The 19,741-nt window shown below is 43.4% G+C and overlaps 1 protein-coding gene across 3 annotated transcripts in view; it reads right to left on the bottom strand.

The window, feature by feature from the left end:
- Positions 1-19,741, bottom strand: part of ercc2 (excision repair cross-complementation group 2) — an 87,506-nt gene that overhangs the window by 44,220 nt on the left and 23,545 nt on the right. For all 3 annotated transcript variants that reach the window (XM_063064864.1, XM_063064865.1, XM_063064863.1), the window contains exons 6-11: positions 17,827-17,943; positions 16,968-17,084; positions 15,008-15,131; positions 12,807-12,903; positions 9,340-9,473; positions 1,877-2,045 (exon numbers count right to left, since the gene is read on the bottom strand). In XM_063064864.1, the coding sequence (XP_062920934.1) occupies positions 1,877-2,045; positions 9,340-9,473; positions 12,807-12,903; positions 15,008-15,131; positions 16,968-17,084; positions 17,827-17,943 (758 nt within the window). The remainder of the gene's footprint in view (positions 1-1,876; positions 2,046-9,339; positions 9,474-12,806; positions 12,904-15,007; positions 15,132-16,967; positions 17,085-17,826; positions 17,944-19,741) is intronic.

The raw sequence follows: 19,741 nt of genomic DNA, 5'->3' as shown, positions 1-19,741 counted from the left end.
AGTAGCCACCACCACCCCCCCATACCAGACAGCGAAGCAGCCAGTTAGAATGCTCTCCACAATACATCTGTAGAAATTTCCAAGTGTCTTTGGTGACATACCAATCTCAAACTGCTGATTACTCAATTACTCTGCATGTGATCGCAAGAAACTGGAGAGGTGTGAACACAGCTTAGCCTGTCACGGAAACCTGTATCCCCTTCATGGACTCTGTCTACACTTCTTGCTGCCTCAGTAGAGAAACAAGCATAATCAAAGACCCACGCACCCCAGACATTCTCTCTTCTCCCGTCTCCCATCAGGCAGAATATACAAAAGCCTGAAAGCACATTCCACCAGGCTCAAGGACAGCTTCAATCCTGCTGTTGTGAGATTGGATAGTTCCCAAGTACAATAAGATGGTCTTTTGATCTCTCAATATACCTTGGGTCTGGACTATAAAGTATAAAGTATATTTTTTGTGTGGCTCTATCTTACTGATACCTTTATATGCTTGCTGTCTTGTATGTGCCATGTGTACTTTGTGCTGTGTGTGACTGTTGGTATTGTGTCTTGTGTCTCGGCCCCAGAGTAACGCTGTCTCAATTGGCTGTATTCGTCGGTATTCACGTCAGAACCAGAATCAGGTTTTAATATCACTGGCATACATTGTGAAATTTGTTGTCTTTGCAGCAGCAGTACATAATAATTGAAAACAACCTGTGAATTACAGTAAATATGTATATATAAAATAATTAAATTAAATTAAATAAGCAGTGCAAAATAGAAATAAAAAAGTAGTGAGGTAGTGTTCATGGGTTCATTGTCCATTCAGAAATCGTTTGGCAGAGGGGAAGAAACTGTTCCTGATTTGTTGAGTGTGTGCCTTCAGACTCCTGTACCTCCCTCCTGATGGTAGCAATGAGAAGAGGGCATGACCTGGGTGATGGGGGTCCTTATGGTTAAATGGCAATTAATCTTGAATTGAGTTGTTATGATCTTGCACCTTATTGTCGTTTGCACTGCACTTTCTCTGCAGCTGTTACACTTTATTCTGTATTCTTATTGTTTTAGCTTGTTCTAGCTCAATGTGCTGTGTAATGAATTGATCTGTATGAACAGTATGCAAGACAAGCTTTTCACCATACCTCAGTATATATGACAATAAGCCAATTCCAGTCTTCAGTTCAGCCTCCTAATATGAATGAGACCTGGCAGCAATTTGATCAGCTTTATTTTCTCTTACCCTCTCCCCTTCTTCTGTTCCCCACTCTGGCCATTTACCTCTTCTCCTCAACTGCATATCACTTCCCCCTGGACCCCCTCCCCTTCCCTTTTGCCTCTACTATCCGCTTCTCCAACCCTTGGCCTTTCCCACCTACCCGACGTCACCTATCACCTTCAGCTAGCCCCTTTCCTTTCCTCCAACCTTTTAATTCTGGCTTATTTCCTCTTGCTTCGTAGTCCTGAAGAAGGGTCTTGCCCCAAAACGCCGACTGCCGTTGCGGGCAGAGCAGCTGCTGTGCCAAGCCGTGATGTATCTAATTTGGATTGTTTCTGTAGTGTATTGAGGGGTACAGCACTCAGCAACATCCCACTTTCTCCAGAAGTACCAAAATACTTCTAGTTAGCCTCTACCTGCAGCAAACAGTGATGGCTGGTCTCGTTCACAGTGCTCACACCCTGTGTATGAGCCATTAGCGTAGGGGTTAGCACAACGCTTTACAAAGCAGGTGACCCAGATTCATGTCCCGCCGCAGCCTGTAAGGAGTTCGTATGTTCTCCCTGTGACCTGGTTTCTGAACGAGTGGGCCTTTGCTTCAACTGAGGAGCAGATCTGGACAGCACAGGAGGAGAAAGGGCAGAGTGCGGTCTGGTTACTCCACAATTCTTGTACCTGAGGGGTTTTCTTTCAATGCAGACTTTGTCAAAGACGTCCTTCAAGAATGAGGAAGGATTCTCTGCCACCACGTGGTGTACCCTCAGGCGAGACTTTAGATACTCCAAAAACCGCTTCATAAACCCAACAAAATGCTCGGCAGTGCGGATACTACCCGGGACAGCCTCTGGAGCCAAAGAAATAGAAACACTTGATCAGTTAAACACATCCTCCCTGATATCAATACTCACACTTTCAACAAAGAGTTGCCTAGACTTCTGAGGGGTGGGACAGGTAAAACTCAAAACACCGAGAGGAGGGGCTACTGGAGAGTTATGTGGGAAGGGAGAGAAAATGAGAAGACAGATGGAGAGTGGGAGGAGGGCAAGGATTGGGGGAAATACTAGGAAGTGAGGAAAGGGGGGCAAAGAGGGTAGGTAGAGGAGAGGAGGTGGTGCAGTGGTGGGGCTGAGGTTCTAGCATACAGGAGGGAGGAGGGGGGAGGGGAGTTGTGCGTGAACCCAGTAATGGGTGACAGAAGGTCACGGCATCAGGAGAAAGAGAAGCAGATGTTGATCCTCTGGCCCCTCCTGCCTGCTCCTCCATTCAACCAGATCTTGGCAGATCTTCTCCTTCATAACGACTTTCTGGCTAAATTCATTTCCTTCAACTCCCTGAACATCTAAAAATCTATTGGTCTTTTTTTTATATATAATTTTTATTGAATTTTCAAAAAGAATACATGAAAAAAAAAATCTACCCTCCCCCCCCATATATAGTCCTACCTAAAAAAGAAGAAAAAGAAAAAAAAGAAAGAAAAAAAAAGAACCGCCTGGTTATTGGAAGGTTTCCACATGCTCCATGGGATTCAAAATGAATTTGGTATAATTATTCGTTACTTTCCCCAAGTGACCAAAGTCTTTATCGGAGCACTTAAATATGCCATCCTATCTTTTGTAAATAAGGGCGCCAAATATTCAAAAATATTACATATTTATCTCTTAAATTATAAGTAATTTTTTCAAGAACTAGCCATTTCATTATTCCAACAATCCATACTTAAATACGAATCAGATTTCCAAGTAACTGCTATAGTCTTCTTAGCTACTGCCAATGCAATTTTTATAAATTCTTTCTGATATTTATTCAACTTAAGTTTCGGTTTTATCCCTTCAATATCACCTAATAAAAATAATACAGGGTTATGTGGAAGTTGAATTGCAGTAATTTGTTCCAATAAGATTCTTAAATTTATCCAAAAGGGTTGAATTTTAAAACAAGACCAAGTAGAATGTAAAAAAGTACCAATTTCTTGATTACACCGAAAACATTTATCAGAAAAATTTGAATTTAATCTATTTATTTTTTGCGGTGTAACATATAATTGATGTAAAAAATTATAATGTACTAATCTAAGTTGAACATTTATTGTATTTGTCATACTGTCAAGACAAAGTCTTGACCAATTTGTTTCATCAATAATAATATTCAGATCTATTTCCCATTTTTGCTTTGACTTGTTTAATTGTCTGTTCTTGAATCAAATTATACATACAAGAAATAAATTTTTTAATTTTCCCTTTTTGAATTAAAATTTCAATTTCATTAGGTTTTGGCAAAAACATTGTTTGACCCAGCTTACCTTTTAAGTAAGCCCTTAATTGAAAGCAACAGAAGAAAGTATTATTAGATATTTTATATTTATCCTTTAATTGTTCAAATGACATCAATATACCTCGTTCAAAACAGTCTCCTATAAATTTAATCCCTTTTTGGTACCAATTATATAAAAGTTGATTGTCCATTGTAAAAGGAATAAGTCTGTTTTGGAACAAAGGTCTCCTTGCTAATAGAGATTTCTGTGTTTCATTATCAACATTTATCTTACTCCATAGATCAATCAAATGTGTTAATATAGGAGATTCTTTCTCTTCCCGTATCAATTTAGATTCCCATTTATATATAAAATCTTCAGGTCTATTTTCTCCTATCTTGTCTAGTTCTATTTTAATCCATGCTGGTTTTCGATCATCGAAGAAAGATGCAATAAATCTAAGTTGATTTGCTTTATAATAGTTTTTAAAGTTTGGAAGTTGTAACCCTCCTAACCCAAATTTACATGTCAATTTTTCCAATGATATTCTTGACATTTTACCTTTCCAAAGAAATTTTCTCACACATTTATTTAACTCTTGAAAAAATTTCTGTGGCAATTGTATTGGTAATGTTTGAAACAGATACTGTAATCTAGGAAATATATTCATTTTTACAACATTGACTCTACCTACTAATGTTATTGGTAATATCATCCATTTGTCAAGATCTTCTTGAATTTTTTTTCAATAGTGGTAAATAATTAAATTTATATAAATTCTTTAGATCATTATCAAGTCTTATACCTAAATATTTTATACCATTTACCGGCCATCTAAATTGGGTTACTAATCGACATTGACTATAGTCTCCTTTAGTAAGAGGTAAAATTTCACTTTTATCCCAATTTATTTTGTAACCTGATACCTTCCCATATTCATCCAATCTAGAAGATAATTTATGTAACGAATATTGTGGATTTGTTAAATAGATCAAAACATCATCGGCAAAAAGATTAATTTTATATTCCTCCTGATTAACTCTAAAACCCATAATATCTGGATCAATTCTCATTAGTTCTGCTAATGGCTCTTTCGCCAATACAAATAAAGCAGGTGATAGTGGACAATCTTGTCTAGTTGACCTTTTTAACTGGAATGGTGTTGAAATTTGAGAGTTTTTTTAATAAATCCTGTTTGATCCATATGTATTAATTTTGGTAAATATTTAGATAATCTATTCGATAAAATTTTTGCTATTATTTTATAATCCGTTTTCAATAAAGAAATAGGCCTATATGATACTGGTTTCATAGGATCTCTGTCTTTTTTTGGCAATACTATTACAATCGCTGTTGAAAAAGATTCTGGAAGTTTATGTATTTTTTCTGCTTGACGTATTAGTTCCATAAAAAGAGGAAATAATAAATCTTTAAATTTTTTTTATAAAATTCAGGTGGAAAACCATCTTCTCCTGGAGATTTATTACTTTGGAGTGATCCTAAAGCTTCTTCAACTTCTTTTAATGTAAAAGGCATATCTAATCCCTTCTGTTCTTCCAAATTCAATTTTGGAAGAGAAACTTGTGATAAAAACCCTTCTATCATTTTGGGATTCTGATTGATATAATTCAGAATAGAAATTTTTAAAAGTTTCATTTATTTCAAGAGGTTTATAAGATATTTTATTTGCCCTTGTTCTAATTGCATTTATTATTTTGGAAGCTTGTTCTGTTTTCAACTGCCAGGCAAGAATTTTATGTGCTCTCTCACCTAACTCATAATACCTTTGTTTAGTTCTTATAATTGCTTTTTCCGTTCTATATGTCTGAAGCGTATTGTATTGTAACTTCTTATTGACAAGTTGTTTTCGTTTTTCTTCTGACATATATCTTTGAGATTCTTTTTCTATTTTTGTAATCTCTTTTTCCAATTGATCTAGTTCTGCCATATATTCTTTCTTAATTTTAGATGTATAACTTATTATCTGGCCCCTAAGATATGCTTTCATCGCATCCCATAATATAAATTTATCATCCACTGAATGAAAATTTGTATCCAAAAAAAATTGAATCTGCTTTTTCATAAAATCACAAAAATCTTGACGTTTTAATAATATTGAATTAAATCTCCATCTATAAGCCACTTCTTCCTTATCAGCCATTATTATTGTCATTAATAAAGGGGAATGATCTGATAATATTCTTGCTTTATATTCCATATTTTTCACTCTGTGTTGAATATGCATTGATAATAGAAACAAATCTATCCTTGAGAAAGTTTTATGTCTATGGGAGTAAAACGAATAGTCTCTTTCTTTAGGATTGATTCTTCTCCATATATCAATCAGATTTAAATCCTTCATCAATGATAAAGTTAAATTTACTACCTTCGATTTTATAACAGCCTTGGTTGATCTATCTAAGACTGGGTCTAAGCAAAAATTAAAGTCTCCTCCAATTAATATTTTTTCATGCGCATCCGCCAAATTCAGAAAAGCTTCTTGTATGAATTTTGCATCATTTTCATTTGGTGCATAAATGTTCATAAAAGTCCATAATTCAGAGAAAAGTTGACAATGTATAATCACATATCTCCCCGCAGAATCAATTATTACATTTTGTATTCTAATTGGTAACGTTTTATTGATCAAAATTGCTACTCCCCTCGCTTTTGAATTAAATGAAGCCGCAACAACACTACCCACCCAATCTCTCTTTAGTTTCTGATGTTCTGTTTCCGTTAGGTGCGTTTCCTGTAAAAAAGCTAAATCTATCTTCATTTTTTTAATATGTGTTAAGATTCTTTTTCTTTTCACTGGTCCATTAAGCCCATTAACATTAAAACTCAAAAAATTCAATAAATTAGTCATTATTCTTCACAAAGTTACTCCAATCCAAAACATTATTTATCTTCTCAACTTTCATAGTTCCTTGGGGAATCTCTTTAAACTTCACCATGTTGCTATGTGTCTCCCTCACAACCTTCCAGGCAGAAAGAAAAAAGAAGAAAGAAAAAGTACAAAAAAAGAAAAAACAAAATACCCCCCCACTAATGTTGTGAACGAAAGGATACACAACACTACCCCCCTCCATTTTGCGGGTCGTGGCAAAAGCCACGCTTGCACACATGACTAGCGTAGCAATCGATCAGTGCTTCTTCCAGCTCCCCCGCAACAAAAAAAACATTATATATATATAGACAAAATTAGTATTACTATTCCCAGCTAATATTCCTCCAGTTTTAACCTTTCTTACCCCCCCATATAATTAATAATATATTTATACATTCATCCAGCTTCAAAAATCCATCAAGTCCATTCTCTAACCCAATCTTCATCTTCAATCTATCTCGCTCTCTTGGGTTTGTTCTTGTGTCTGGTGAGTTTTCAGAGAATCTCGCACAAACTGCTCTGCTTTCTGATAGTCATCAAAAAATCTTTTTTCTCCACCAGACAAAAAAATCTTCAAAGTTGCAGGATAATGCAGTGTAAATTGATAACCATGCTCCCATAGGGTTTTTTTCACTGGATTAAATTTCTTCCTTCTCTTCAAAAGTTCGTAACTTATATCAGGATAGAAAAAAACTTTGTTCTCTCCAATTATCAATGGCCCTTTTCTATCTTTGGCAGCTCGAGTAGCTGCCTGTAGAATCCTTTCCTTGTCTTGAAATCTTAAGAATTTTATTAAAATCGATCGTGGATATTGGTCATCTTTTGGTTTTGGTCTTAAAGCTCTATGTGCCCGCTCAATTTCAGTTGTTCGAACCTCCTCTTCCATTTGCAAAACATCCGGGATCCATCTTTGAAAAAATTCTATTGGTTTATCTCCCTCCATACCTTCTTTAAGACCAACAATTTTAATATTATTACGTCTACTAAAATTTTCCAACGTGTCCACTTTCTCCAAGAGTCGGTTTCTTTCCGAATTCCAGACAAGCAAATCATTTTCTTTTTTTTCCACTCTATCATTCATATGCCCCATTGCTCTTTCCATCTTCTGAAGCTTCTTATCCATTTTGTCCTGTCTTGCCATAACTTTATCATAGCACATCTTCGTATCTCTAAGTTCTTCTCTTACTTTTCTTAATTCAGCCGTTAATTGCAATATAGCTTCTCTCATATCACTATCATCTCCTTTACTTCCAATCGCTTCCAGTTCTTCCTCCTCTTCTTCATCCATGTTCTCTGCGGAATCCGATTCTGACTCTGAGTCATTTTCAATTGCAGTGGCTGTCAGTTCTTGTAGTTTGTGTTGTGTCGGTTTGCGCATGCGCTCTTCTTTGCGCATGCGCATTACTGGTGTCTTCTTCGAAGAAACCGTTGCCACGGCCGTTGCTCCCTGTTCTACCGAAGGAGATCCAACCTGAGTCCGAGGCTCCATCGTTGCAGTAGGCCCTTTTTTCTTCCTGTCTCGCGGCTGCTTCGCAACAGCAGACTTCTTTTGTTGCGGTTTAGGAGGCATATCGTAAAGTAATCTTACAAAGTTTATAAATAGTTTTCAGAAAATATTTACTAACTTTGTTTTGTTTAAATGGTACTTTACTGACTTGTTTCGGGAGAGCTGGATTTACACTTCTCAATCCCACGTCATCACGTGATGCCCCCCAATCTATTGGTCTTTGTCCTGAATCTACTCAGTGACAGAATCTCCAGGGTAAACAATTTCAAACATTCACAGGTGAAGAAATTTCTTCTCATCTGTTCTGAGTAACCATCCCTTCCCCCTTCCCTTGAAATGATGGTCGGTGATCTAGACTACCCCGAGCAAAGGTCTGTAAACATTTTGTTGCTTCACTCAGATCGTTGCTGATTCCGTGAGATAGAGGTCCCTGATTTAAACACCCCACCCCAGGCAAAGGTCTATAAACACATTGGAGCTTCAATCAGATCGTTGCTGCTTCCATGAGACGGAGGTCCCTGATTTAAACACCCCACCCAACTCCTCCCCAAGCAAAGGTTCAATCAGATGGTTGCTCGTTTTTCTGAATTCATGAGAGTATATTGAATTTCTCTTCAAAAAATAAACCTATCACCCCAGGGAACATTCTGCAATCCCTCAAGCTCAAGAATATTTGTCCTTGTATAAGGAGACCTATAGTTGATAGCTCAGAAATAGACCATTAGCACTACTCAGTGACTCTGACAAAGGCACCAGCTAAGTTTCCATACAGACACTAAATCAACAGCTGGAGAGATCCTCCAAGGTAGTGAATCAACTCTTGGCACAATTGGATGGTGGAACCAGAAGCTTGGTGCCCCTGAAAGATGTTCAATAGCTTTCAGGATCTTCCCTCAATCAGAGTGCTTAGATTGAGAGATGCCAGGGCAAAAATCAGAACCTTTTCAAGGGCAGGGTACAGGAGTTGGGATGGGGTCGATAGGAAGGTTGTGATGGTTTTAGATAAACATTTTCTAGATAATGCTCTCGAGTAAATATATTTGTTGAAATACAGTGCAAAGTAGGCCCTTAGAGCCACGCTGCCCAGTAATCCTTCAATTTAATGCTAGCCTAATCACGGGACAATTTACAATCACCAATTAACATACCAATGTGGACATCTTTGCACTGTGGGAGGACCTGGAAGAAACCTACGAGGTCACAGGGAGAATATACAAACTCCTTACAGGCAGTGACGGGAATTGAACCTGGGTCACCTGTATTGTGAGACATTGTGTTAACTACTATGCTACTGTGCTGCCCCCAGGTAACGGTCTCAGGTAAACATCTCCCAGATAACAGTCTCAAGTAAACATCTCCCAGATAATGCTCTCAAGTAAACATCTCCCGGATAATGCTCTCAGGTAAACATCTCCCAGATAATGCTCTCAGGTAAACAAATTGCACTTTAACCAAGTATGCACAGCAAGTGAAAGTAGCTCCCACTGCACCTTGTAGTATTTCATCTGGTAATACTGGATTGGCTAAATAGACATCCGTTTCCCTGGCAACATGAGCTTCCTTCAGACCCTCCACCAATTGCCGGTATTCTTCCTTCAGCTTGGCAGCATCTGTTTCCTTTAAGCTGGAAAGAAAAATCACAGTTGTTCCGGACGAATATCAAAATTCAGTGCTACAGAATTGTCAAATGCATGGGGAAAGGCCAACTCCATATTTAATCATCTCAAGACAAACATGTAGAGAATGCCTTGATTTGAATCACACACTCTGACTGTAAGCTACACCTTGTGAAAATTGGAATCATTCAGCATGACACAGGCCTTTGGGTCCACCGAGTCTGCATTGACTCATTCACTATCCATTTACACTAATCTAACATTCAAAGACCATTTATTATCAAAGTATGTATGCAGTATACAACAGGATTTGTCTTTCCCACAGACAGCCATGAAACAAAGAAAACCCATGGAATTCGTCCAAAGTAAAATATCAAACCCCTACTGCACCCCTATGTGCAAAAAAAAATTGCACAACTGACACCCAAAAAAAACCGAGCTAAAAACACAGAATATAAAAGACAAAGTCAAAGGAATCCAGGCATATTCAGTTCAGCTCAGTCTTTGTGCCCTTTTCTCGCTGCTGCCATCAGGTGGATGATTCAAGGGCCTCGGGACTCACACCACCAGGTTCAAGAAAAGTTACTTCCCCTCAACCATCAGGCTCTTGAACAAAAGGGACAATGACACTCACTTGCCTATCCTTTGAGATAATCCCACAACCAATGATCTCACTTTAAGGACTCTATCTTGTTATTTCATGTTCTTGTTATTTATTGCTATTTATTTATATTTACAGAGTTTGTTGTTTTCTGCACCCTGGTTGATCTTTCATTGATCCTTTTATAGTTACGATTCTATAGATTTGCTGAGTATGATCGCAGAAAAGTGAATCTCAGGGTTATATGTGCTGACATACCTCTGGTAATAAAATATACTTTGAACTTTTATTTTAAGCTCTGAAATATATAGAGCAACTCCTGCAGTCCCAACTCAATTGACACCTAAAACCAAAATTATGGTCCTGTTATAGTTGCTGTTTCACAGATTTGCTGACTGTGTCCACAGGAAAATGAATCTTGGGGTTGTATATGGTGTCATATGTATACTTAGATAATAAAATTTACTTTAACTGCAGGCTGTCTCAGTCCAAAGACGCCCAAAAGAGCAACCAAAAAATCTCTTTTTTTATGCTCTCCACATTGTCATCAGTTCCTCTGTGATTTGATCACTCAGTTGCAAATCCATCTTATCTTTGGAATGAGGGAGGAAGCCAGGACGCCTGGAGGAAATCTACGTAGTTCCAGGGAGAATGAACAAACTCCACACAGTGAGCATCTGAGGTCAGGATAGAATCCAGATCTCTGGTGCTGCAAGGCAGTGGCTCAACCAGCTGTTGCATTGTGACATTTTGTTTAACCCTACCTTCATGTCTTGGGTGAGGATATTCGGCTACTCATTAGAAGTAGCAACAATCTGCTGCGGGAATTTGGAAGGCTGAGCGGCAAAGTCCTGATGAAGGGTCTCGGCCCGATACGTCGACTGTTTACTCTTTTCCCATAGGTACGGCCTGGCCTGCGGAGTTCCTCCCGTGTTTTGTGTGGGGGCTGAGCATCAGCTGTGTGAGGACAGGAACTGTCCACTTTTCTGGTCGAAACTCTTGATAATCCTTACAGGATTAGTGCTCTCCTGTCCTAACCATATCTATACTATATTTTACTTTGTTTCCCAATCAGTATAACATTCTAAACACAAGTTAAGTCTACAGATGCTAGGAATCCAAAACAAAACACAGTAAATGCCCTAGAAACTCGGCAGGTCAGGCAAATTCTATGGAAATGAATAAACAGTTGACATTTCAGGCTGAGACACTTAGTCAGCACTGAGAAGGAAGGGGAAAGATGCCAAAATAAGAAGGTGGGGAGGGGATGAAGGCTAGCTGGAAGGTGATGAATGAAGCCAGATGGGTGGGAAAGGACAAGGGCTGGAGAAAAAGGAATCTGATGAAAGAGGAGAGTGGACCATATGAGAAAGGGGAGGAGGAGGGGACCCAGGGGGAAGTAATAGGCATGTGGGAATAAGTGAAAGGTCAGAATTCAGAATACAGGAAGAGGGAAGGGGGAGGAAATTAGTTTACTGGAAGGAAAAATCAATATTCATGGCCATCAGGGTGGAGGCTATTCAGACAGCAGGTGTTGCTCCTTCACCCTGAGGGTGGCCTCTTCTTGGCACAAGAGGCGGCCATGGACCAACATGTCGGAATGGCAACAGGAATTGGAATTAAAATCTTTAACCACCGGGATGTCCAGCTTGTGGCGGATGAAGCAGAGGGGCTCGATAAAGCAGTCCCCCAATTTACGTTGGGTCTCAAGAGGTTGCATCAGTAGTAATGGACAGAATAGACGACCCCAGCAAATTCGCAGGTGAAGTGCTGCCTCACCTGGAAGGACTGTTTGGGGCCCTGAATGGAGATGTGTGGGCAGGTGTAGCACTTCTGCCGCTTGCAGGAATAAGTGGTGGGAGGGAGATTAGTGGGGAGGGACGAATGGACAACGGAGGGAACAAAACCTGTGGACAGTGGAGGGAAGGGGAGGTAAAGATATGTTTAGTGGTCTTCAGTTTTGTAGCATTTTCCCTTTCTTGTGCTGAGCTAGCTTCACCCCATATAAGTATCTACAACTCAGTTCAGCGCTCCCTACAGAGCACTTCCACATTCTCACATTTTACACTGATCCTATATTTCAGCTTTGCCCCAGACCCTGTGCCGTTTGCCCTCGTTAACCTCTCAGCACTGTTTCCCGACACTGCCTTGTTATATGGTGCCTAATGCCAGGACCTACCTGCCGTTGAATCCAACTGGGATAATAGCAACAGCTTTACCTAGATTCCTCCAATAGGACCACCACCTTGTCATTGGGTTTGGAGGCTTGCGTGCCTCGATGACCTGAAGAGCCATGTTGGCTGGGGTCAAGGCTCTTAGTAGGGTCACCCGTGCCAAACTGATGAAGGGATAGAGGGCAGACTAAGAGTGGTCCACCAGTTTTGGTGGTTCTCCTTAGGGCTAACAACCCTGACTGGTAAAACAAAACTGTTACAGAAACAGCAAAGAAGAATCCTCTACATCTGAATGTGATGGTACTCCTGAGTCTCCATCCGGGATTTGCGTGACTGACAGTAGCGGCAACTGAGAGGAAGCTACTGTCATGACAAAGGAAGCCCTGAACAGTGCCAGAGATGGAGGACCTTCAATGCTGCCCCAAACGCCAGTGGCGTAATGGGCAGTAAGCTGCGTAGACCAGCCACATCCATAGTTGGCTGATTTTTTCTCTATAGCACAGGCTGCCTCAGCCAGGATGAGAAGATAGGAAGAAGTTGATTTAGAAGTGGGATTAGTGACTCACTGCTGAATGGTCCTTTGCAGCGTTTCAATGTTGTTCTGACATTGATCCAAAGTGCGGCGGGAAATATTGACACTCATTGAATCGATGCACACGTTATCTGTTAAGGGAACAGACAAAGAGCATGTTAAAAAGTATTGGAATTTTCCTTTACTTCCTTGTCCATTTGTCTCTCTCCACTAATCTCCCTTCTGACACTTCACCCTGGAAGCAGCCAAAGTGGTACACCTGGCCATTCACCTCCTCCCTCACCTGCATTCAGAGCACCAAACAGCCCTTCCAGGTGATCCAGCACTTCACTTGTAAATTTGCTGGGGTCATCTATTGTGTCTGGTGCTCCCAATGCGGCCTCCCCTACATCAGTGAGACCTGTTGTAAATTGGGAGACCGCTTCATTGAGCATCTCTGCACCACCTGCTGTAAGCGGGATATCCTCGTGGCCAAACATTTTAATTCTGATTCCCATTCCCATTCTGATGTGTCAATCCTCTTCTGCCAAGTTGAGGCCACCCTGAGGGTGGAGGAGCAACACCTTATATTCCATCTGGGTACCTTTCAACCTGATGTCATGAATATCAATTTCTCCCTCCGGTGAACAAAATTTCGCCCATCCTCTTCCTTTATTCTCCATTCTGACCTTTTACCCCTTTTCACCTGCCTATTACTTCCCGTTGGGTCCCCTCCTCCTTCCCTTTCTCCTACTGTCCACTCTCCTATCAGATTCCTTCCTCTCCAGCCCTTGACCTTTCCCATCCACCTGGCTTTACCTATCATCTTCCAGCTAGCCTCCTTTCCCTCCTCCCACCTTTCAATTCAGGCACCTCCTCCCCTAACCTCTTAGCCTTGATTAAGGGTCTTTGTCAGAAACGTCGACTGTTTACTTTTTTTCCCCATAGATGCTGCCTTGACCTATAGAGTTCCTCCAGCACTTTGTGTGTGCTGCTTAGGACTTGCGTCTTTAAACTTGGAGGTAAATCAAAGATTAAGGAGAATGAGAAAATCAGAGGATGGATACTCCAGCTCGAGGACTGGAATCTCACCTCAGGGGCTGAACTCTTCCTTATTTGTTGCCAGCGAGAGGCCACTTCAAACAAGAATCCAACTCCACACTGGAAAAGTACCTCAGAGAATCCACCTTACTCAGGCAAGGTGAGGGACACTGAGAATACTTCTGAATTTGGGCCTTTGAGGCATATGATCTGCTACAGAAGAAGGCAGCTATATTCCAAAATTCATTGGCCTGGTTCCTGTTCCAGGGCGGCGGGGTGGAAACAAGTCTCTACCAAAGGAGGCATAAGGTGCTTCTTCCCTCCGCTAGCCTACAGATCACCTTTGGGCAAGGTGTAGCACCTGCCCAGCCATCACCACCCTCCCTCCGTTCAGGGTCATGTGAATCCATGGGAGCAGGTGGTGGATGGTCGTATGAGCAGCTGGTGCATGTCACAAGTCCTGGTAACGCGACCACTGACGCCATCTCTGAAGAGTACAGATAATGACTGGGGTTGGGGGGGGGAGGGGTCACCCATCTTATAAAGAAACTGCCCAGAAGAAGATAATGGCAAACCACTTCTGTAGAAAAATTTGCCAAGAACAATCATGGTCCAGACCATGATCACCCATATTATATGACGCAGCACATAATGAATGAAGTTGCTGTCCCTATACCTCTGATTCTGATGCTGAGTACAAACTGGAAAAGGCACCATTCAGGAATACACTAAATATCATAAACACAGGAAAGTCTGCAGGTGCTAGAAATCCAAAGCAACACAAACAAAATACTGGAGGAACTCCGCAGGTCAGGCAGCCTCTATAGAAATAAAGGCCGACCCTTCATCAGAACTGAGAAGGGAGGGGGGAGGTACCAAAGTGAAAAAGTGGGAGGAGGGGTAGGAGGCTAGCTGGCAGGTGATGAATGTGTGTTCCAGAATGTTGCCTTTACAAAATGTAATCTTATATAAAGTAAACTTACACAGAGACACAATAGATGGTGTACACCTGGAAAAAATAAACGAGTTGCTTTAGGAACTCAGCGGCTCAGGTAGCACCTGTGGAGGGAAGCGTATAGACGATAAAAGGGCCTTGACCCAAAATGTTGTCCGTCAGCTCCCCCTCACTTGGCTCACTGAGTTCCTGCAGCAGCTCGACTTTTGATGCTGCATTGGTTAATATATTTCGGAGATGATCCTAGAACTGCCACATACCAATGTTGTGAGCTTCATCGAACACCACTACCGATTTCCGTGACAGCTCCTTGGAAACCATGTCTGCGATCTTGGGATCCAGCAGGTAGTGGTAGCTGTAGACAATTATGTTTGCGTGCAGGATCTGACATGAGGGTCACAGAGCAGATGTATTAGTGATGTAGAAACAGGAAAGGAAGTTGACAGATTAATTCCATCATCTCAAACAGCACCTCAGGTGAACGACCAGATGTTTGAAGTTTAAATTCCTCGATGTTATTATTTCAGAGGACCGGCCCTCGGTCCAGCACATTAAGTGCAATTACTAAGAAAGCACAACAACGCTTCTATTTCTTTAGGGGTTTGTGGAGATTCAGCATGACATCTAAAACTTTTAACAAACTTCTATAGATGTGTGGTGGAGAGCATAATGACCGGCTGCATCACAGTCTGGTATGGAAAAAACCAATGCCCTTGAGTAGAAGATCCGACAAGAAGTAGTGGATACAGCCCAGTCCATCACTGGGAAAGGCCTCCCCATAATCTACACAAAATGTTGTCACAGGAAAGCAGCATCCATCATCAGGGACCCCCACTGCCCAGGTCATGCTTTCTTCTTGCTGCTGCCATCAGGAAGAAGGTACTCACACCACCAGGTTCAGGAACAGTTACTACCCCTTAACCATCGGGCTCTTGAACCAAAGGGAATAACTTCACTCACCCCAACACTGAAATGTTCCCATAACCAATGGACTCACTTTCAAGGACTCTTCATCTCATACTCTCCATATTTATTGCTTATTTACTAATTATTATTATTTCTTTGTTTTTATATTTGTACAGTTTGTTGTCTTCTGCACTCTGGTTGATCACCCAAGTTGGTGCAGTCTTTCATTGATTCTGTTATAGTTATTATTCTTTGAATTTATTAAGTATGCCCACAAGAAAATGTATCTCAGGGTTGTACAGTGTGATGGGGTCCTGAATTACCCCCATGAACTGTGCTTTTGAAGAGAGAGAGAGAGAGAGAGAGAGAGAAGGGGGGGGGACAGAGGGAGGGGAGGAGGGGCGAAGACTGCTCACAGCATGTTTATACTTTCTACAAGGACGCTGCCTGCTTGGAAATTCTTCGAGAGGGAAGGGAGGAGCTGTTTGAGAGACAACTGGTATTCAGCATGGGGAGATAAATAGAAGGTCAGATGATAGACCTGGAGACACATGGTTTTGGACGCTGAATGAGCTTCGCTGTGCCCACAGAAAAAGTGGGTTTTGGAGGATCGATCAGTGGCTCTCGCAGTGTGAAAAGGGTGGGACCGGTGGGGAGTTATTTATGTGTCCAACCCTCACCTGGGTTGATAATTCCACCACAGAAGAACGGTCCCCTTTGTTGTGGTCACAGTCGGTGACTTCTAAAGAATTTCGGAGGACTACGGGAAGATCAACGGCATCAGCTCACCTGAAGACTCAAATCTCTTTCTCTCTCTCCATCACCACTCAGCTCAATACCACAAACTGAACTGAACTTTACTCATCATCGTGAGACTGTATCTATTTACCCCTAGACTTGAAGAAGCTTGATTTTCATATATTTCCACACACACATATATATATAGTCATTGCTAACCTGTTTTATATATTTGACTTTATATTACTGTATTGCGTAGTTACTAATAAATAATATTAGTTAATAGCAATACTGGACTCCAAAGTGTGTTCCATTTCTGCTGGTTCTTTAACCCGTCTCGGGGTACGTGACAACAGTATATGGTGACATACATGTATTTCCAATTACTTTGAACTTTTTTGAGACAAGAGCAACTTGTAAACTAGGGGATGAGTCCAGTTTAGCAGTGCAAACCTGTAAGGCTGGGATCATGCTTAGCAAACAATGTTTTAAGATACATATGTGAATACTTAGCCAGCAGAACAGTTCCCTTCAGCCTGACAGACACAGGATTTGTTAAAACTAGAATTTGCTTACGGAATATCGAGCCAGGAAATAGGGGCACCAGCCCTTCTGTCGCCCATAAACTTTCAGGTCATCTAGATTATAAACGCCAGAGGAAAGGGGCTCTTGTTTCCCGTGATCATCAAACTCCTGAAAGAAACCAAGTCCCCGTTACTCAATCTCAGACGCAGGAGGCCATTCAGCCCAGTGATCTCATTTCAGCTTCTGGAAAGGGATCTATTCACAGAAACAGACTCTTTGGCCCACCAGGACTGTGCCGATCATCAACCACCTATTCACATTACCCCTGCACTAACCTCTTTATTCCCCCACCACCCCCAGATTTCACATCACCCGCACACTAGAGCCAATTTACAGGGGCAAACACGAGGAATTCTGCAGATGCTGGAAATTCAAGCAACCCATATCAAAGTTGCTGGTGAATGCAGCAGGCCAGGCAGCATCTCTAGGAAGAGGTACAGTCCACGTTCCGGGCCGAGGAACATTTTTGGGATATGGGAGGAAATTGGGGCACCCGGGAGAACCAAAGAGAATGTGCAATCTACACACAGACAGTATCCCAGTACTCATGGTCAGGGTTAAATCTGGGCTTTACTAGCCACACCAGTGTACTGCCCAGAATCCCTACCCTTAACCCTGACCTTTACCCAGAGCCCTGCAGATGCACATCACATCCCCACCTGCTGAAAACACTGGTGGGAATAACCCCACTCTTCTCAGTTTTGACCCTCGGAGCTAAGGGGACAATGTGTCCTCAGTGGGAACGTCCCTCTAAATTCACCAATCCCGCTGTCACGGGGACAACACAGACCAGGACATAGGGTCACGTGGCAAAAATACACATTGTGTGTGAATGAGTTGGTGACTGCACCTCGTAGAAGCGGCAGATGGGCACGCTGGGGTTGCTGGAGTGCTGCACCCTGACATGTGATGCAGTCAGACTGTGACACTTCCCGTCCACTTCCTTCCCAAAGCGCTGGGCACTGGCCTGTGCAGAGCAGAGAAACAAAAGGCCAAAATAATTCAAATTCAAGACCAAAAAAGCAAACAACCACTTCCAGAAAACTTAGCTGACACCTTGTCCCTTGTCCATCTGTCACTGACCACCAGAGCTTGTCTGCCCGTCACTGACTGCCTTATCTTGTGTGTCCATCACTGACTGCCTAGCCCTGTCCACCCGTCACTGTCCGCATCGGCCTGTCCGCCCGTCATTGACCGCCTCGCCCAGTCCGCCTGTCACGGACCGCCTTGCCCTGCTGCCCGTCACTGACCGCCTCACCCTGTCCTCATGACACTGACCATCTAGCCCTGCTGCCCGTCACTGACCACTTCGCCCTGTCCGCCCATAACTGATCGTCTCGCCTTGTCCTCATGACACTGACCATCTCGCTCCGTCACTCGTCACTGACCGCCTCGCCCCATCCACCCATAACTGACCGCCTCGCCCCATCCACCCATAACTGACCGTCTCGCCCTGTCCACCCATAACTGACCGTCTCGCCCTGTCCACCCGTCACTGACAGCCTCGCCGTCCACCTGTCACTGACAGCCTCGCCCTGTCCACCCATCTCTGACTGCCTCGCCCTGTCCACCCGTCACTAACCGCCTCACCCTGTCCACCTGTCACTGACAGCCTCGCCCTGTCCACCCGTCACTGACCGCCTCGCCCTGTCCACCCATCACTAACCGCCTCGCCCTGTCCGCCCATAACTGACAGCCTCGCCCTGTCCACCCGTCACTGACCGCCTCGCCCTGTCCACCCATAACTGACCGCCTCGCCCTGTCCACCCGTCACTGACAGCCTCGCCCTGTCCACCCATAACTGACAGCCTCGCCCTGTCCACCTGTCACTGACAGCCTCGCCCTGTCCACCCGTCACTGACCGCCTCGCCCTGTCCACCCATAACTGACCGCCTCGCCCTGTCCACCCGTCACTGACCGCCTCGCCCTGTCCACCCATAACTGACCGCCTCGCCCTGTCCACCCATAACTGACCGCCTCGCCCTGTCCACCCGTCACTGACCGTCTCGCCCTGTCCACCCGTCACTGACAGCCTCGCCCTGTCCACCCGTCACTGACCGACTCGCCCTGTCCACCCGTCACTGACAGCCTCGCCCTGTCCACCCGTCACTGACCGTCTCGCCCTGTCCACCCGTCACTGACCGCCTCGCCCTGTCCACCCGTCACTGACCGTCTCGCCCTGTCCACCCGTCACTGACAGCCTCGCCCTGTCCACCCGTCACTGACAGCCTCGCCCTGTCCACCCGTCACTGACCGTCTCGCCCTGTCCACCCGTCACTGACAGCCTCGCCCTGTCCACCCGTCACTGACAGCCTCGCCCTGTCCACCTGTCACTGACAGCCTCGCCCTGTCCACCTGTCACTGACAGCCTCGCCCTGTCCACCTGTCACTGACCGTCTCGCCCTGTCCACCTGTCACTGACAGCCTCGCCCAGTCCGCCTGTCACGGACCGCCTTGCCCTGCTGCCCGTCACTGACCGCCTCACCCTGTCCTCATGACACTGACCATCTAGCCCTGCTGCCCGTCACTGACCACTTCGCCCTGTCCGCCCATAACTGATCGTCTCGCCTTGTCCTCATGACACTGACCATCTCGCTCCGTCACTCGTCACTGACCGCCTCGCCCCATCCACCCATAACTGACCGCCTCGCCCCATCCACCCATAACTGACCGTCTCGCCCTGTCCACCCATAACTGACCGTCTCGCCCTGTCCACCCGTCACTGACAGCCTCGCCGTCCACCTGTCACTGACAGCCTCGCCCTG

This window comes from Mobula hypostoma, chromosome 12 (assembly GCF_963921235.1).
Source record: "Mobula hypostoma chromosome 12, sMobHyp1.1, whole genome shotgun sequence".
Lineage (NCBI taxonomy): Eukaryota > Metazoa > Chordata > Chondrichthyes > Myliobatiformes > Myliobatidae > Mobula > Mobula hypostoma.
The sequence above is the reverse complement of the archived record's forward strand: the minus strand, read 5'-3'. Positions and strand labels throughout refer to the sequence as shown.